This window comes from Bos javanicus, chromosome 2 (assembly GCF_032452875.1).
Source record: "Bos javanicus breed banteng chromosome 2, ARS-OSU_banteng_1.0, whole genome shotgun sequence".
Classification (NCBI taxonomy): Eukaryota; Metazoa; Chordata; class Mammalia; order Artiodactyla; family Bovidae; genus Bos; species Bos javanicus.
The window spans coordinates 48,261,435-48,281,534 of record NC_083869.1 but is presented as its reverse complement, the minus strand read 5'-3'; the positions used below and the strand labels follow the sequence as shown (position 1 = coordinate 48,281,534).

General features: G+C 34.7%; 1 protein-coding gene and 1 pseudogene across 2 annotated transcripts in view; one reads left to right on the top strand and one right to left on the bottom strand.

The window, feature by feature from the left end:
• Positions 1-20,100, bottom strand: part of ORC4 (origin recognition complex subunit 4) — a 94,664-nt gene that overhangs the window by 23,062 nt on the left and 51,502 nt on the right. For both annotated transcript variants that reach the window (XM_061438474.1, XM_061438485.1), the window contains 6 exons: positions 19,889-19,965; positions 19,307-19,397; positions 9,870-9,945; positions 9,232-9,317; positions 5,787-5,835; positions 3,790-3,941 (listed from right to left, as the gene is read on the bottom strand). In XM_061438474.1, the coding sequence (XP_061294458.1) occupies positions 3,790-3,941; positions 5,787-5,835; positions 9,232-9,317; positions 9,870-9,945; positions 19,307-19,397; positions 19,889-19,965 (531 nt within the window). The remainder of the gene's footprint in view (positions 1-3,789; positions 3,942-5,786; positions 5,836-9,231; positions 9,318-9,869; positions 9,946-19,306; positions 19,398-19,888; positions 19,966-20,100) is intronic.
• On the top strand, positions 2,998-3,175 carry LOC133236114 (U2 spliceosomal RNA; annotated as a pseudogene).

The window sequence follows — 20,100 nt, the reverse complement described above, 5'->3', positions numbered from 1 at the left end:
ACTAAGATGGACTGGAATGGGTGAATTTAACTCAGATGACCATTATATCTACTACTGCAGGCAGGAATCCCTCAGAAGAAATGGAGTAGCCATCATAGTCAACAAGAGAGTCCAAAATGCAGTACTTGGATGCAATCTCAAAAACGACAGAATAATCTCTGTTTGTTTCCAAGGCAAACCATTCAATATCATAGTAAACCAAGTCTATGCCCCGACTAGTAACGTTGAAAAAGCTGAATCTGAATGGTTCTATGAAGACCTACAAGACCTTCTAGAACTAACACCCAAAAAAGATGTCCTTTTCATCATAGGGGACTGGAATCCAAAAGTAGGAAGTGAGAAACACCTGGAGTAACAGGCAAATTTGGCCTTGGAATACAGAATGAAGCAGGGAAAAGGCTAATAGAGTTTTACCACGAGAACACACTGGCCATCGCAAACACCCTCTTCCAAAAACACAAGAGAAGATGCTACACATGGACATCACCAGATGGTCAACACCAAACACAGACTGATTATATTCTTTGCAGCCAAAGATGGAGAAGCTCTATATAGTCAGCAAAAACAAGACCAGGAACTGACTATGGCTCAGCTTGTAAACTCCTTATTGCCAAATTCAGACTTAAATTGAAGAAAGTGGGGAAAACCACTAGACCATTCAGGTATGACCTAAATCAAATCCCTTATGACTATACAGTGGAAGTGAGAAATAGATTTAAGGGACTAGACCTGATAGACAGAGTGCCTAATGAACTGTGGACAGAGGTTCGTGACATTGTACAGGAGACAGGGATCAAGACCATCCCCAAGAAAAAGAAACGCAAAAAAGCAAAATGGCTGTGTGAGGAGGCCTTACAAATAGCTGTGAAAAGAACTGAAGTGAAAAGCAAAGGAGAAAAGGAAAGATATACCCATGTGAATGCAGAGTTCCAAAGAAAAGCAAGGAGAGATAAGAAAGCGTTCCTCAGTGATCAATGCAAAGAAATAGAGGAAAACAACAGAATGGTAAAGACTAGAGATCTCTTCAAGAAAATCAGAGATACCAAGGGAACATTTCATGCAAGGATAGGCTCAATAAAGGACAGAAATGGTATGGACCTAACAGAAGCAGAAGATACTAAGAAGAGGTGGCAAGAATACACAGAAGAACTGTACAAAAAAGATCCTCACGACCCAGATAATCATGATGGTGGGATCACTCAACTAGAGCCAGACATCCTGGAATATGAAGTCAAGTGGGCCTTAGGAAGCATCACTAGGATCAAAGCTAGTGGAGGTGATAGAATTCTAGTTGAGCTATTTCAAATCCTGAAAGATGATGCTGTGAAAGTGCTACACTCAATATGCCAGCAAATGTGGAAAACTCAGCAGTGGCCACAGGAATGGAAAAGGTCAGTTTTGATTTCAATCCCAAAGAAAGGCAATGCCAAAGAATGCTCAGACTACCGCACAATTGCACTCATCTCACACGCTAGTAAAATAATGCTACAAATTCTCCAAGCCAGGCTTCAGCAATATGTGAACCTTGAACTTCCAGATGTTCAAGATGGTTTTAGAAAAGGCAGAGGAACCAGAGATCAAATTGCCAGAATCCACTGGATCAACACAAAAGCAAGGCAGTTCCAGAAAAACATCTATTTCTGCTTTATTGACTATGCCAAAGCCTTTGACTGTGAGGATCACAATAAACTGTGGAAAATTCTGAAAGAGATGGGAATACCAGACCACCTGACCTGCCTCTTGAGAAACCTGTATGCAGGTCAACAGTCAGAAATGGATATGGAACAACTGGTTTCAAATAGGAAAAGGAGCACATCAAGGCTGCATATTGTCACCCTGCTTATTTAACTTCTATGCAGAGTACATCATGAGAAATGCTGGGCTGGAGGAAGCACAAGCTGGAACCAAGATTGCTGGGAGAAATATCAATAACCTCAGATATGCAGATGACACCACCCTAATGGCAGAAAGTGAGAAGAACTAAAGAGTCTCTTGATGAAAGTGAAAGAGGAGAGTGAAAAAGTTGGCTTAAAGCTTCACATTCAGAAAACTAAGATCATGGCATCCGGTCCCATTACTTTTGGCAAATAGATGAGGAAACAGTGGAAACAGTGCTGACTTTATTTTTTTGGGCCCCAAAATCACTCCAGATGGTGATTGTAGCCATGAAATTAAAAAATGCTTACTTTTTGGAAGGAAAGCTATGACCAACCTAGACAGCATATTAAAAAGCAGAGACATTACTTTGCCAACAAGTTCCGTCTAGTCAAGGGTATGGTTTTTCCAGTGGCCATGTATGGATGTGAGAGTTGGACTGTGAAGAAGGCTGAATGCCAAAGAATTGATGCTTTTGCACTGTGGTGTTGGAGAAGATTCTTGAGGGTTCCTTGTACCGCAAGGAGATCAACCAGTCCATCCTAAAGCAGATCAGTCCTGGGTGTTCATTGGAAGGACTGCTGTTGAAGCTGAAACTCCAATATTTGGCCACCTGATGCAAAGAGCTGACTCATTTGAAAAGACCCTGATGCTGGGAAAGATTGAGGGCAGGAGGAGAAGGGGATGAAAGAGGACGGGATGGTTGGATGGCATGACAGACTCAATGGATGTGGGCTTGGGTAAACTCTGGCAGTTGGTGATGGACAGGGAAGCCTGGCATGCTGCAGTTCATGGGGTTGCACAGAGTCGGACACGACTGAGCGACAGAACTGAACTGAACTTGAGAGAAATAGTACTAGCAGGACTGTTGAAAGATGACTTAGTAAAGACCTTCCCATTTCTAAAAAAGAGAAGTAGCTGTAGAAAAGGAAAATAAGTAGAAGGGCCTGGCATAAGTTTGCTAAAAATGAAGGAAAAAAAGGGATAAAAATTATGAATGCATGGCAGCCATAATGTTAGTATTAAGATGACTCATATTAGTATCAAGATGACTCTTAAATACCAGTTTTACCTGAATTCAATAAGACAGTTCATATAAGGAGAGTAAAAGAAGGTAAACACAATGCTTTTTGGCCTTTTGCCTAGTAGTATATGTTCTTGTCAGCTTAGTATCTGATACATATTCTGAGGACAATGAATTAAACGTATTTCTGGAAGTAGGAGATGGAAAGGGAGCTTGCTCCATCCACTCCACCCATCGATCTGGTATTGCAGTACTTTCACAAATGGTACACCCACTTCCAGGGAAAATTTTAAAAAAGAGAGAGAGTAAACACAAACAGACCTACATAAACTGTCTGAAGATTTAACATGCATGTAGTCTTCACAAAGTAATGTGATAGTTACATTAAGACTTCAATTACAATCATTCTAAAAATCTCCCAAGGAGCAAAGACGCTAGTGACTACTATGATAATATGATGGAAATAATCCCTTCCATTTCCAGAGATGTATACCTAACAAAGTTGGGTTAGTATCATTTTGAGCTGATTCCAAGCACTTTTAAAATATGGAAAGAATCTTAAATATAAAAAGTATGAGAAACCATTAGCAATTTTTATAAAATGGTGGTGATGTTAATTTTCTCTTTATTTACTAATGTAGAATTACATAATATTTTTAAGCAAAATCTCACTTCATATTTTTTATTCAGTAATCTGAGTGAAATGGAGGGAGGTATTAGCCTACAAGCATGTGTGATAAATGTTTCCTTGTTTCCTTTGAGTTAAAAAGTGGCATAAAGGTGCCACACCCTAATGAAATACATTAGTGAGCTACATAGTAACTAAGTCAGTTATTAAACTTTAATTTTCTAAACATTATAATCAATTGTTTTTAAATAGAAAGACTTACCAATCTGCATGTAAGACCAATAATTACTACTGGAGTCTGTGCAGACTGAGAAATGTCAAGAAGGTTATAGAGGAGTGTTTGGTTTTTATGATGAGCAAAAAGATCAAATTCATCTAGTATGAAGATCACTGGGCAACTACTAGTCCGGTCACCTAAGAGAAAATAAGAGTTTTATACTAATAAGCAGTCATATCAACCTTTCTTTAACTTCCAAACTATTTAGTACATTTCATTTTCTAAAACTCAATCCAAGAAAAGTACACTGTTAACCTACTTTCAGTAGGGCACTTACCAATGCATGTACAATTATTCAACAAAAAATTATTCAAAAGACAAAATAGCTCCTATTGCCCTCAAGTACTTCAGTCTAATTACCAGACTTCTAGTAGCTTTATTGATGAAAAGTTAAGAAAATCATTTAAATGACTGAAGACTATTGTTTCTTAAATTATGTAAATAATTCTTCTATCATCAGAAAATAGACAAAGATTTTTTAACCTACATAGACCAAAATACTCTGGGTTTAAATATAAAAGTACATAAAATTATTACTTCAAAACAGACTCACTTTTAGTTAGAAATGCAAAGTAAGTCTTCCCCTGGAAACAATTTTTATAAACAATGGTAACACTATGAAGTTTAAGCAAAGCTACTTTAACTTCTACTAATGACAATTTCAACATTTTAAAAAATAGGGAAAACTTTCATATGACTCTGGATTCATTTTTCTCACTACAACAATGGAAAGTGCTTTAGGAGAACAAGCACTATTTCCTTAAGGTCAAAGGCTTTATTTTATATCCACATAAACAAGTGAAAAAAAACATGGTAATAAACAGGTTAATTAATAATTCTTTTAATTATTATCAGATATTATAGTTTGGAAATACTATCTAAAAGATAATAATGTGGTTTTAATGTCTTTCAGGTTAATGTATTGGAGAAGGCAATGGTACTGGAGTGGGGTGCCATTGCCTTCTCCAGTACATTAACCTAAAAGACATTAAAACCATAGGGACCACTCAGAAGTCTAGACACAGACCTACATAAGGCAGAAATTTCATTTTGGTATATTCAAGCCATCTCCACTTTCCACCTTTCCAAAACAAATTTCAGCTAAATTATGAATTATAAGTGTACGTACTGGATGAAAATATGTGTATGTCTTTAAAGTGTGAAGAAGAGAAAATTTTTGATTATGTAAATAATTTAAAACTTCTATTCATCAGAAAAGTCCAAACCAAAATTAAGAAAAAAACAAGTGCAAGAATTCTCACAGTTATAAAGCAAAGAACAGGAAAAACACAAATCAGGAAATATCTATGGCCAATTAAAATTTGATATGAACATCATGAGTACCCAAATTATTAAAATTAAATGAAAATTTTTTTCTATTAAAAAAGCAAACAAAAAAAACAATTGTTTGAGGTTCTGAAAAAAAAAAGTACTTTAAAATATGTTTAGACAATGGATCTTCTAGGATAATTTGGTAATTAATATTTATGCTTTTAAATGTGAAATCTTTAACCCAGTATTCTACTCATTGAAATTTACCCCAAGAAATCTGGATGATCAGTTAAGCATTTCTTCCTAATTATACAAAATCAGGAATAAAAGTTGATAGCTGGTGATTAATCAGTTATAATTTATTATGTTACAATTTTAAAATAGCTTATATTTTAAAAATGAGATATATGAGAACCATAAAAATGATCATGCACTCAATATTTACAGACATGGAAAGATGCTTACAACATACTATGAGTAAGTGAAAAGATGTACATTTCACAATAAAATAAAAAACATTTCATTCTTATAAAAATTATACTAATGATATACTATAGGTGAATAAAGATATGAAATAAAATGTTAATTGGAATAATCACTATTAATAGGGATTTCAGTGGTCATTATTTCTTTTTTATATTTATTTCTTATAAAGCATAAGGGAAAAATAAAGCTAAACTATTGATACTGTTAAATAAGCTAGTATTTACCTTTTTTTAAAGCTTCCAGAAGAAATGAAAGGTTTTCAGCAAAGCTACCCTGAATAACAAAAAAAGACACCATGACTAGAAGTTTATTGAAATAAAGAATAAAAGAGGGCTATATGACTCCAGACACTGTATAAATAGTTTTATGTAGTTTTCTAGTAAATGAAAGTCATTGGCCAGATTCTGAACTCCATCTCTTGTATGCTTACAATCTAAAACTTTAATGTAACAGTAGAGATGGCATAACACTGAAAATGGGATCATGCCATGTTCAAAATTTTTTATTTTCTGGATAAAATCTGTAAAAATTTAATCAAAGGTAGTTTTTAAGAGTTGCTATACTCTAAACACAATCAGAGAAAAAAAGAAATTCACTGTACTTTTATCTTCAAACGTGTCAGTCTGCTGTGAGTCTCAAACCCATACCACTAAAAAAATGACCATGAATTTGAATGAGATCCCAAAGGAAAAGGAAGAAGAAACCTGCCTCAAACATTAGACAATACAACAGTGTTTCTCTATTGAAGAGCAGATTATATAATTTGTATATATCATATCAAATTTGGCTGCTTTACTTGAAGAAGGAAATGGCAACCCACTCCAGTATTCTTGCCTGGAGAATCCCATGGACAGAAGAGCCTGGGGGGCTACAGTCCACGAGGTCGCAAAGAGTCAGACACGACTAAGCGACTTCACTTTCACTTGGAACACAGTCGATACATTTTTGGGTACAATTTAAATATTCTGGATAGAAACTAACAGAGTAGCAGATGCATTATCCAGATGTTCCAGCTTGTGGATAAAGGCCTTGTAAAATATTTTTTCACTGAAGTCCTTAATTTTTACTTCATTCAAATTATCTTAATTTAAAGAAACAGTCAACTTTAAACTTGAGGCAATGTAAAGGACAAAAGATACCCACTTGTTTGTTTCTCAGTTGAGAGATCTGACATAAAATAACATAATATGTTTTAAAGAGCTTCTACACATTTTGTGATGATTACATGCTGTCAAGAAATATTATTTCCAAAGTTGGTAGGGCAAGAGGTATTTACCATAATGTAAACAACAGCTCAGATAAACGGTTGGAAAATCAGTGGTCAAAGTTACTCAAAGACTGCTTATCTTTTGGTATTTATATATATATATATATATTTAAATTTATTTATTTTTAGCTGTGGTGGGTCTTTGTTGCTGCATGCAGGCTTTCTCTAGTTGCAAAGAGCGGGGGCTACTCTTATTTTTGTGGCTTCTCTGGTTGCAGAGCATGAGCTCTATCTAGAACGTGGTGTGGCACACAGGCTTAGCTGCCCCACAGTATGTGGAATTCTCCTGGACCCAGGGTTGAACCTGTGTTCCGTGCACTGGTAGGCAGATTCTTACCACTGGATTACCAGGGAAGGCTTATTTCTTTAAAAGACTATTACACTTTACAATAAGTATATACTTAGGTAAATTCATATGTACATATTATAAGAATTTACTTATGTAAGTATATATTTATATATACACATATACATATGTGTGTGTCTATAAAAGTATATACAAATTTGCTCTAAATACACAAAACAGAAAGGCTCTGGGGTTAAATGACTTAGATTCTTAACGTCCAGCCTTTGTTATTTTATGACTTTAGACGCACTAATTATGTCTCTTAGCCTCCAGGTGCCTAATTGATATAATATAGGAGTTAAACTAATAATCTGTATGTGTGAGGGTTATGATATCAATAGTAATGACTAGGATGGTAAGTAGCTGTGCCATGAATTATGTCATACAATCCAATACAAATAGCAATATTTAGGAAAGTTAGAAACATAAATCTACATCAAGTGGAAACCAAAAGCTGAACAGATTCTATGTAACAGTAACTCTGCTTTGCCAAGGAGGCCGCTATCTTTTACACTGCATTCTGGACACGGGGAAAACAACAGATTTCAGAAGGAACATTTGAACTTGCACTTCAAAAACCTGTAGGTAATGGATGGTAACACAGCACTGGCTCAACTTTTTATAGATGATTTTTCATTAACTGGAGGACAACTGCTTTACATTGTTGTCTTAGTTTTCTGCTGTATAATGACATGATTCAGCTGTAAGTATAAATATTAATATATCCCCTCCTTCTTGAGCCTCCCTTTCATTCTTGCCCATCATCACAGAGCACCCAGCTGAGCTCCATGTGTTATACAGCGGTTTCCCACTAGCTATGTATTTTACACATAGTTCAAATTTACTTATAGTTAATTTTTAAAGAATAAAATTACTAGATGTTAGGTGGCTCACAGTTTAGAGGAACACCACTGCATCATCACCAGTGACCAGAAAATGAATCTGAAATGTACACAACCCACTTCAATTGCATTAAGCTGAGGAGTCACTTCATGATGAAAATTACCTCAGCTTCAAGTTAATCATGTTTCCCTTGAGCCTAATAAATCAAGTTGATAGGTAAAATGTTTAATACAAGTTTCAAAATATTTCTAATCAGTTAAATTATTTATGTTTACTACCCTGAGATCCCAAGGAACAATAATGATGTGGGTACTTTCTGAGAACATTTTAATAGTAAAATATAACTGACATTTGCACAGTATCTTAGCATCCAATTTAAAAAACAAACAAAAATAATTATGTTTAACACTTCTTTTCATCTTTAGAATAAATGTGTGAAGTATAATAAGACAATGCCAATGTAACTGGTGAGGGATCTGTAATTCATAGATACTTATTAGACACGTTATACAGGTAGTCAATAGTTATAGTCAATAGTTACAAACCTACCATTTGTAGCTTCAAATTCAGTATATTTTCTACTACTCTCATGCTATCCAAGTCTCTTAAGACTAGAAATAGACTAATAGAGTGTTAATATTTTTAAAAGCAGATTAATCTATCTCCAAGGGCAGAGAATCAGAATATTTTTCTTACAAACAAAGAAACAACTCAGTTAATATTTAAACAAATCTTGATTTCTTAAACTATTTTATAACTAATATGAAAAGTGAAAGTGAAAGCCACTCAGGCATGTCTGACTACTCTTTGTGACCTCATGGACTGCAGCCTGCCAATCTCCTCTGTCCATGGGATTTTTAAGGCAAGAATACTGGAGTGGGTTGCCATTCCCTTCTCCAGGGAATTTTTCTGACCCAGGGATTGAACCTGGGTCTCCTGCACAACAGGCAGATTCTTTACTGTCTGAGCCACCGAGGAAGCCCTAATATAACCAATAAAATCTACTTCATAAAGTCTAAACTTAAAAGATTTGATGAATAAATACATCCTATACATTGTACATTCTTATGGTAAGAATCTTGTATATTTTAGAATCTCTGAACCGTTCCTACTCTTCCAAAATATAAACAGGTCCATGCTAATATAAATAGGTCCATGCTATACAGACTTTACTTTGAATCCTATTTAATAAAATAATGAAAATGATACTTACAAAAACTTTATCTCCAACTACATTTTCCAGATTTAACTGTCTTGTGATTTCCTTTAGGGCAATTTTATCATTGATCTGCAGCAGTCCTGAAATAAAACCCATTTAAAAGTAGGTCATAAAAATGAAATAAGTATTTGATACTATGCAGATTATTTTCTAGTCAAGTAAGTTTTTTAATGCTTTAAAAAATTTAACTAGAAAGAAAAAGTCAAAAATTTTTAGTTTACATTATTTCCTTTTTAAAATTTAATAGTGAAAACATTAGACTCAAAGAACCATCTTCCTTGGAATTAATGTTATTTAAAAAAAGGATAAGAACACATGTACACCCATGGCTGATTCATGTCAATGTATGGCAAAACCACTACAATATTGTAATTAGCCTCCAATTAAAATAAATAAATAATAAAAAAAAGAAAATAAATACAAAAAAAAGAGACCTTATGTGCCTTTATTAATAATTTTTTTAATTTCTAAAAATACTGTGCATAGTGTGCTAAAGTAAAAGTCCATTAAAGATTTAGTTTTTAAAATATAGTTATTAATGCAGATTTTAAATATATGAGTAAATTTAGTCTCATAATGTAAAAAGCTCATATGCTTACATCATTCCAATGGCAAAATGAGAACATACTTACCATTTAAGTGAACTTGTAATATGTTTTCACTCACTCCTTCTATTTCCATTAGTTCTTTCAAAGCATGGTTTATTAACTAAATAATATTAAAAAGTTTATGAAATATTTAATAACAAGTAAAAGATGATAAGCCCATATTCTTTTTTAAACTATGAGTAATAGGAACAGAATATTAACAGCTGTCATTGAAAATTAACAATTAAATTTGCAGATTCTCTACAGACAGAAAGTTCAACTAGAACTTCTAATGTCTGATTTAGTAAGATGTCAGAACCAGGAATGATGCCACATTCTCTCAATCAGCTACCCAAACTTCTGATAAATGTTTAGAAATAACCCTTAAGTTTTCAAAGGAAATACTTCTTTGCAGTAGAAGTCATAAAAACTACAGGTATTTAAGAACTTTACGTATCAGTCAGTTCATTACATGTCTACAGTACTGACTCTACAAAATTATTACTGAAATCAGTTAAAAGCTATTGAAAAGAAGTACCAGAACAATACTAAATGACTGCAAAATATCTACCCTCAGTACATTAATTTCTGTGAAATACTGTGAGCTACTTTGCATGTTACCTTGAAATGAAAATCAAAAAAGAAATACAAAGAGATTAAGCTAAATATGAGATGTTGCCTTTGTTAGTTGTTAAGTAAGCAGAGAAAGCCCTTGTTAAAAATTATTACTAGTAATATACTTCAAATATAAAGTGTGTGCATGCTAAGCTGCTTCAGTTGTGTCCGACTCTTTGCATCTCCAAGGACAGTAGCCTGCCAGGCTCCTCTGTCCATGGAATTTTCCAGGCAGGAATACTGAGATGGGTTGCCATTCCGTTCTCCTGGGGATCTTCCTGACTCAGGGATCGAACTCATGTCTCATGTCTCCTGCACTGGCAGGTGGGTTCTTTACCACTAGCATCATCTGGGAAGCCCAAAATATAACAGTAATTACTACTAAAAATACCCAGAAAGTGTTAAACCATCTTAAACTGTTCAATTATAAAGCTTCACATTTTTATAATTAGTTTTCTATGCCACATACTTAACATTCTTTATATTTTTGATTTGTGACATCTTATCACTCATACTGCACTATCATATGTATCTCTTCATATTAATACTACATATATTTTCTGAAATTTGAAAATAAATAGAATTAAGAAAAAACAAGATTTTAAGAAGGAAGAGTGATGGATTATTCTTCCTAATATGAAAATAGAAGCAGAAGGGTACTATCACAAAATATATAGCTCAAGAAATTAGGCTATGTATACAACAAAAGTGGCATCAAACTTAATGAGGACAAAAAGGATTATGCCACAAAGTCACTGAGACAACTGGTAAACTATTTTGAAAGACAAAATACTACTTGTATTTTCAGTATTTTATCTTTATTTGTCATTGCAGTAACTGTGTGCAACAACAACAAAAAAGCAAAACCTCTCATTTCAAACCATCAGGTTTCACAACAGGATATCAAACATATTTAAAGCAGATGGTGCTCCACCTCAGATCACAGGTAAACTAAGTCCTTTAAAAATAAAAAAGAAAGACAACCACAAATGTCAACTGTCATACTATGAGTAAGAGCCCAGCAGAGAAAAGTTACATTCTTAGAGAAAACTGTCAGAAGATGAGGTGGTACTTCTGTCTTTGGATCAAGTCAGATCCTATCACCAGAGTTAGTCCCCAACTGATACTAACTTGCTTCTCAAAATACAGCCTGTATGGCATTTTCTTAGCAATCTGCTATGTTCTTGCACTTACTTCTTGATATTTTACTTACATGGTATTTGTATTTCCCTGGTTCTGATTTTATGTTTAAAACCACTTTAGGTTTGATAAACTGTTCAAAACCATTTCAAATTATTTGCAGAATGAAACAGGGTCAATAATAATACCTTCATTTTACATATGCAAGGGGAGAGTTATACAGGTTTACAGCCTTCTTTCCACTAAATTTACTTTAACATCAAGTTACTATGATTTGCATGAATTAGCTCACAACTTTTTCGTGAGGTGTGTGTGTGGTCTGAAATGATCATTTAAATATATTAGCAAGCATGTCTTCATATAATAATTTTAGTTCCACTCTGCTAAGTCACTTCAAATAATAATTTTAGTTCCACTCTGCTAAGTCCGATTCTGTGCGACCCCAGAGACGGCAGCTCACCAGGCTCCCCGTCCCTGGGGTTCTCCAGGCAAGAACACTGGAGTGGATTGCCATTTCCTTCTCCAATGCATGAAAGTGAAAAGTGAAAGTGAAGTCACTCAGTCGTGTCCGACCCTCAGCGACCCCATGGACTGCAGCCTTCCAGGCTCCTCCATCCATGGGATTTTCCAGGCAAGAGTACTGGAGTGGGGTGCCATTGCCTTATCCGTAGTTCCACTCTGGATATTGCTAGAATTTACTGTGTAATTAGCTAGGTTAACAATCATAAGTCAGATTTTTTTTTCCCCCCAAGGAGACAATGTCATCTTTTCAATATTTTATACTATATTATATACTAAAAAAACCTTAGTTGGTTATGTTACATTAACCAACATAATCAATTTGGATACCCCATTTCCACATTCTTTGTAGCTAAAAATTAATGTTACAGATATACTTGTATAGTTTGCTTTGAACTGCCAGCATCCAGAGGTTTTTATGCTTTTATTACTATTCCCAAATACTTTCAGGGACACAATATTCAACAATATGCAACCAGAAGAAACAAACTAGAAGAAACTTGAACCATCTAGCAAGTCTAATTTCTATGTAGAAGAGTATTTTCCAGACTTAAATCTCTCATTTGGAACCATGTCTATTTTTAAAATAAAATGTTTGAAATACAACAAACCACAGAATTTGTTATCTTTACCACTTAACTGATGATTTTCAATTTTTGTATTTTAGACAGTTTGGCTAAAGGGTAGTATTTTTAATATACCACAATCTTATTTTTTAAGTTTAAATTTCTGTAATTATACATGATTATACTAAGCTATGAAGGCAATGGCACTCCACTCCAGTAGTCTTGCCTGGACAATCCTATGGATGGAGGAGCCTGGTGGGCTGCAGTCCACGGGGTTGCTAACAGTTGGACACAACTGAGCGACTTCACTTTCACTTTTCACTTTCATGCATTGGAGAAGGAAATGGCAACCCACTCCAGTGTTCTTGCCTGGAGAATCCCAGGGACCGGGGAGCCTTGGTGGGCTGCCGTCTATGGGGTTGCACAGACTCGGACACGACTGAAGCAAATTAGCAGTAGCAGTAGCAGCAGCAGCATGATATATATAATTATACTAATTATATGATATAATAATACTCTTATCTAAGAATAACCTATTTTATATCTCAGGACACGCCCACACACAACAAATCATAAAAGTGAGGAGTTAAATAATGCTTTTCAGCTTTCTGAGCTCTCAATATTGGAATGCAGTAGGAATAAACTAAATTATACCATAATGGAATACCATGTATGGGTTTTTCCATACTTCAGTTAAGTCACATTAGATAAATTATTTCCAAGCACCAGAACATGGTGTTGTACCCATAGACTTGTAGAATCCTTAATGTAAACAATGGACTTTAATTAGCAATGTTTCAATATAGTTTCATTAATTTTAACAAATGTACCACAGTAAGGCAAGATGTTATTGACAGGGAAAACTGTACCGGGGTGAGTGTGTGTATGAGCGTGTGTCTGTGAGAGAGAGACTACGTGGGAACTCTGTACTATCTGCTTACTTTTTCTGTAACAAATATATCTATTTTAGCCAATTTACTAATGAAATGGAGTATTCAGGTTTAATTTGTATTTACTTATACATTTTTGTAAGCATTTACTAGCTCTATGTCCTTTTCTGTAAACTTTCTGTATGCCTTAAGAGACAAACTTCCAAGATGAAAGTTCAGAATAAATTAAGTCATTAGCTGTTCAAATTACACTTCTGGCTTGACACTTTGATGCATGAATCACTGAGATTCAACTTCTCTGTTGTAGGTCATTTTACTTCAAGATGCACAGTGTATGATGGAATAACAGGTCTAATGTACTAATTTCTTAGACCTCGTTTTCTCCTATACTGATACAAGAATATCACTATAGAGCTCTCTGAAGAATTAAAGTATCATGTAAAAATGTTATTCAAACATAGTATATAATGTGTTTTCCAAAAACAATAATTAAAACTGGAAAAAAAGGAAAATCATCCTTTTACTAAAGAAAGACCTAAATTCACATCAAGAGGGTTTGCAGAGTTACGGTTTTTACAACCTACACTTTGATATAACCTGTGAAACTTTCACACTGCTAAGAAACAGCAATTCTACAAGCATCTAGGCAAGGAAAAATCATATATAAACTCAAACAAGTTAGCTGTGGTGGTCATCAGTGAGGTTCACCATACTTCTGGTTAACCTCCCTTTCTAGGTATCTAGTAAAAATGCACTGCCCTGCTCTCTTGAAACTAGGTGTGACCATGTGACTCACTCCGGTCAGATAAGTGTGAGATGTGCTCTGTAGCACCTCTGGGTAGGAACTTTAAGAATGTCCCTGATCCATCAGGCTTCCTTTCCTCCACTGGGATGTTAGTGGAGGAACATGCTGAGGTAACATCACCATTTCTTGTGAGTGAAGACAGAGAATAGTGCCTCCTTGCTGTTACAGTGTGGGGACACAGCAAAAGCAAACAACAAATTTGTGTCAAGACTCTGAAATTTAGGGTTGGTATGACTGCATAATTTAAACTATCCAGTTTGAAAAAGCAGTTTATAAAGGGAAAAGAAAAGCCTGCCCTTGGAATTTTCCCATAAAACACAAATTGAATAAACTCTATGTGATTTCAAGGGAGGAAAAAAAAAAGTGACGGAAGAGTTTAATCCCAGTCATTTATAAGTAACGTGCAAAATAATATTTTGATTTAAAATAGTCTTTTTACATTTCCCTATGTTACTCAACTTCCTATCTCTTTAATATTTATGTGTTCTGAAGGAGTTTAGTGATTTGTTCTGTTAACTAGGTTGCTGGGTTTTTTCCCCTTGCCTTCAACCAACTTCCCACTCTGTAATTTTAAAAATAGACTGCATGGTCATATAGTTCACCCCTCAAAAAAAATAAAAAGATATATAGTGAAAACAGCCTTAACCTCTGTTCCCATATCCCACTCAACAAATAACCCACTATGTTATTGTTTAATATTTCAGAAAGACATTTGTTGACACTGTTCAGTGGCTAACTCGTGTCTCTCTGTGACCCCATGGACTGCAGCACACCATAAAGAAGACATAAGACATAAAAATGGCCAAAAAGCACTTGAAAAGATGTTCAACATCACTATTAGAGAAATGCAAATCAAAACTACAATGGAGTATCACTTCACACTGGTCAGAATGGCCATCATCAATAAAATCAACAAACAATATGTGCTGGAGAAGATATGGAGAAACAGAACCTTCCTATACTGTTGATGGGAATGTAAACTGGTACAGTCACTATGGAGAACCGTATAAAGTGAAAGTGAAAGTGGAGTCGCTCAGTCATGTCCAACTCTTTGTGACCGCATGGACTGTAGCCCACAAGGCTCCTCTCTCCATGGGATTCTCCAGGCAAGAATACTGGAGTGGGTTGCCATCTCCTTCTCCAGGGAATCTTCCCGACTCAGGGATCGAACCCAGGTCTCCCACATTGCAGGCAGACGCTTTAACCTCTGAGCCACCAGGGAAGCCCAGCGGTTCCTTAAAAAACTAAAAATAGAATATCATGACCCAGAAAACCCACTCCTAGGTGTTTACCCGGAGAAAACCATCATTTGAAAAGATTCATACACCTCGATATTCAGCTCAACTGCAGCACTATTTACAATAGCCAGGGCTGGAAGCAACCTAAATGTCCATCAGCAGAGGAGAGGGTAAAGAAGATGTGGTGCATATATATATTTATACACAATGGAATATTCAGTAAGTTCACTCGCTCAGTCACATCTAACTCTTTCCAACCCAATGGATTGCAGCACGCCAGGCTTGCCTGTCCATCACCAATTCCCGGAGTTACACAAACTCATGTCCATTGAGTCGGTGATGTCATCCAACCAACTCATTCTCTGTCGTTTCCTTCACCTCCTGACTTCAATCTTTCCCAGCATTAGAGTCTTTTCCAATGAGTCAGCTCTTCGCATCAGGTGGCCAAAGAATACTTTGGCTGCAAAGAATACTCCAAGCTCCAATAGGAGCTTCAGCTTCAGCATCAGTCCTTCCCGTGAATATTCAGGACTGATTTCCTTTAGGATGGACTGGTTGGATCTCCTTACAGTCCAAAGAGACTCTCAAGAGTCTTCTCCAACACCACGGTTCAAAAGCATCAATTCTTCAGTGCTCAGCTTTCTTTACAGTCCAACTCTCACATCCATTCATGACTACTGGAAAAACCATAGCTTTGACTAGATAGACCTCTGTTGGCAAAGTAATGTCTCTGCTTTTTAATATGCTGTCTAGGTTGGTCATAGCTTTTCTTAAAATGAGCAAGGGTCTTTTAATTTCATGGCTGCAGTCACCATCTGCAGTGATTTTGGAGCCCCCAAAAATAAAGTCTGTCATGTTTCCATTGTTTTCCCATCCATTTGCTATGAAGTGATAGGATCGGATGCCATGATCTTAGTTTTTTGAATGTTGAGTTTTAAGCCAACTTTTTCATTCTCCTCTTTCCTTTTCATCAAGTGGCTCTTTAGGTTCTTCTTCGCCTTCTGCCATAACGGTGGTGTCATCTGCATCTCTGAGGTTGTTTCTCCCGGCAATCCTGATTCCGGCTCATGTTCATCCAGCCCAGCATTTCTCACGTTGTACTCTGCATATAAGTTAAATAAGCAGGGTGACAATATACAGTCTTGACATGCTCCTTTCCCAATTTGGAACCAGTCTGTTGTTCCATGTCCAGTTCTAACTGTTGCTTCTTGACAAGCAGATTTCTCAGGAGGCAGGTCAGATGGTCTGTTATTACCATCTCTTTAAGAATTTTCCACAGTTTGTTGTGATCCACACAGTTAAAGGCTTTGGCATAGTCAACAAAGCAGAAGTAGATGTTTTTCTGGAACTCTCTTGCTTTTTTGATAATCCAGTGGATGCTGGCAATTTGATCTCTGGTTCCTCTGCCTGTTTTAAATCCAGCTTGAACATCTGGAAGTTCATCGTTCATGTACTATTGAAGCCTGGCTTGGAGAATTTTGAGCATTACTTTGCTAACGTGAAAGATGAGTGCAATTGTGTGGTAGTTTGAACATTCTTTGGCATTTCCTTTTTTTGGGATTGGAACGAAAACTGAATGGAATATTACCCAGCCATAAAAATGAACAAAATAATGTCATCTACAGGTACACGAGTGGACCTAGAGACTGTCATATTGAATGAAGTAAGTTAGACACAGACAAATATCATATGATATTACTTATATGTGGAAAATTTTTAAAAAGGGTACAAATGAACTTATTTATAAACCAGAAGTAGTATCACAGATGTAGAAAACAAACTTGTGGCTACCAGGGGGAAAGGTGGGACAGATAAATTGGGAGACTGGGGTTGACTTAAACATAGTACTACACATAAAATAGGCAACTAATAAGGACCTATCGTATAGTACAGAGAACACTACACAATATTTTGTAATGGCCTATATGGGATAAGAATTTAAAAAGAGTGGACATAAGTGTATGTATAACCGATTCACTCTGCTGTATATCTGAACCTAACACAACATTGTAAATCAATGATACTCCAATAAAAATTTAAATGTATACATTTAAGGGAACTTTTGTTCATGGAGAAATCAACAATATGATTTTTTCCCTTTTTTGGATGATATGCAAATATTTCTGTATTCTTTTTTTACTGCAGTATCGTAGTCCATTACATGGATGGATGTATCAAGATTTATTAATCAGTATTCTGAGGGTCATTTATACTGTTTTCATCCTGCACTGCTAATAAACATTACTGCAATGAGTAACAATACACATATCATTTCACAAAGAAAAATTTCTAGAAATGTTGCTGAGTCAAAAGTAGGCACATTTGTAATATGGTTAGATTTTGTCTAATTCTAATTTACACCACCAGTAAGAACATCAGTATGTTATCAACTTTATAGATCTTTTTGTTAATCTTATAGAAAAAATTACTATATTTTTATTTAATTTACCAGATTATGAGTGAAATTAAACATGTTTCTAAGTTTAAAACTGATTTGTATTTAATTTCCTATGACCCTTCTGTGCATATCTTTCCTCAACTTTTCTACTGTTAACAGAGCTGTTGTTTTAATAATAGTCTTATAGCTCAAAAGTATATTAGTCACATACTTTTCCTATATAAACTACCATAAATAGCACTGAAGTCAAACACAAAGAAAAATAATAAAAAAACTAAGGATAAATAAATAGTGGTTGTATACAAGGACTAAGCCAAAGGACTGAACATAAATTAAACAGAGTCAAAAATAAATACGGTCATAAATGTGATTATAATAAATGAAAAAATTTTAAAAGAAAATAAATTATTTAGATCTAAATCTCCAATTTATGTACTACAAACAATACTGGAAACAGATGATGACAGTAAAATCCTAAAGTCCTAATTTTTACAAAATGTACAAACTGTATTGCTTAAAAAATAAAAATTCTAATTCTATTTTACATAGTTTTACTTAATATAAAATAATACATAATACACAATTTTACTTCTATACACAGTAAAAATGTGTATTAGTGAGAAATCTAAATTTACTGCATGGAATAAAGCAAAAGCAGATTATACAATTACATAGTAATATTTGTAATATAATAGCCATAACTGGTCTTATACACTAAACAAACAAAATGAAAAGAGAAAGCAAGGGTAAAAAAGCAAGAGTTATCTTTATGAGATAACCAAAGTAATATAATAAAGATGGAAAGTAGACGATAACTCTAAAAGATGTGAATGTATATATTAAAAAAACTTGCCTAAGTTAGGGTTACAGAATAAACTAAAAGAAAAAAAATGCTTGATGTGATAGCTACCTAATCTACAAATAGAGACAATATCATGCCTACCTTGCAGGGTTAATGTAAAGAATAAATAACAAGATAAATAAAAGGTTCAAGGAACATGTTCAATAAATGCCAGTTTGCTTTGTCTACTGGCAGTCACAAATTCTTGAAGGACCAAAGACCACAATGGAACAAATAACATTTGAAAATTTGTTACTGTGACGAAAAATAAGGTAAAAAAAGATCACTCTACTTAAATAAACAAGTCTAACTTTATAAAGGCTTTGCATGTATTCTAAGACTTAAAATTAAAAAAAAAAAAAATGCTAGTAACACAAGGATGAAAATAATCAAAAACATTTTCAATGTTGTCCACAAGACTCATCACATGCCTACAAAACAAAGGAATGCCAGAAATCAACAGCTTTTACCATGGTCTTTCCTGAACCTCGGGGTCCAATAATGAGAATAGAGTTACTTTCTCCATGGATAGCAGTTCTTTTTAGCAGTTCAATTAAGTGTCTGAAATGATATAAAGAAGCCAAAATTTAAAAAGCAAAGCTGAAATAATTTGCTAGGTAATACTTTTTAAATTAGTCCTACAGAGAAGAACAGAAATACTGATTCTCTAGAAACCTCAAGAAGAAACCAAGTAAGACTGAAATATTGTGGTCTTTATGATGGTATGGGATAGGAACAACTGTGGCAACTCTTAGGACCTTTCACTCCACAGCTGGCTGCTGAGCATTAGGGGCAAACTCAGAAATCTCTCCATAATACGAAATGACAGAAATGATACAAGATTGAAAGTTAAAGAGTTTTTTTCATTATGGAAATATGTATATCTTCTCTTCCTTCACAATAAATCATTTTTTTATACACAAAGCAAAACTACCTCTATAAAAATGTTTGCTATCCTTGTTTAAGACAAAGTCTGTGTATGACAATTTCTACAAAACCTAAAGGGTATCTATAAGTAGTTTCATAGCAGACAAGTGGGAACCTAAACTTACTTATATTGTACTTGTACTCCAAATAGGTTACCATGTGGACTCTGATGACAAAATCTTTCACGTAAAATTCTTTGTACCTGATAAAAATAAAGTGAATACAAATGAAAACATATATGAAATCAAAAATGAAGAAGTAAATATATTTATAGCAGTTAGAGTTAAGTATTAATGAATCAATTCAGCTCTCCCTAAACAACTTGTCATCATGAGTG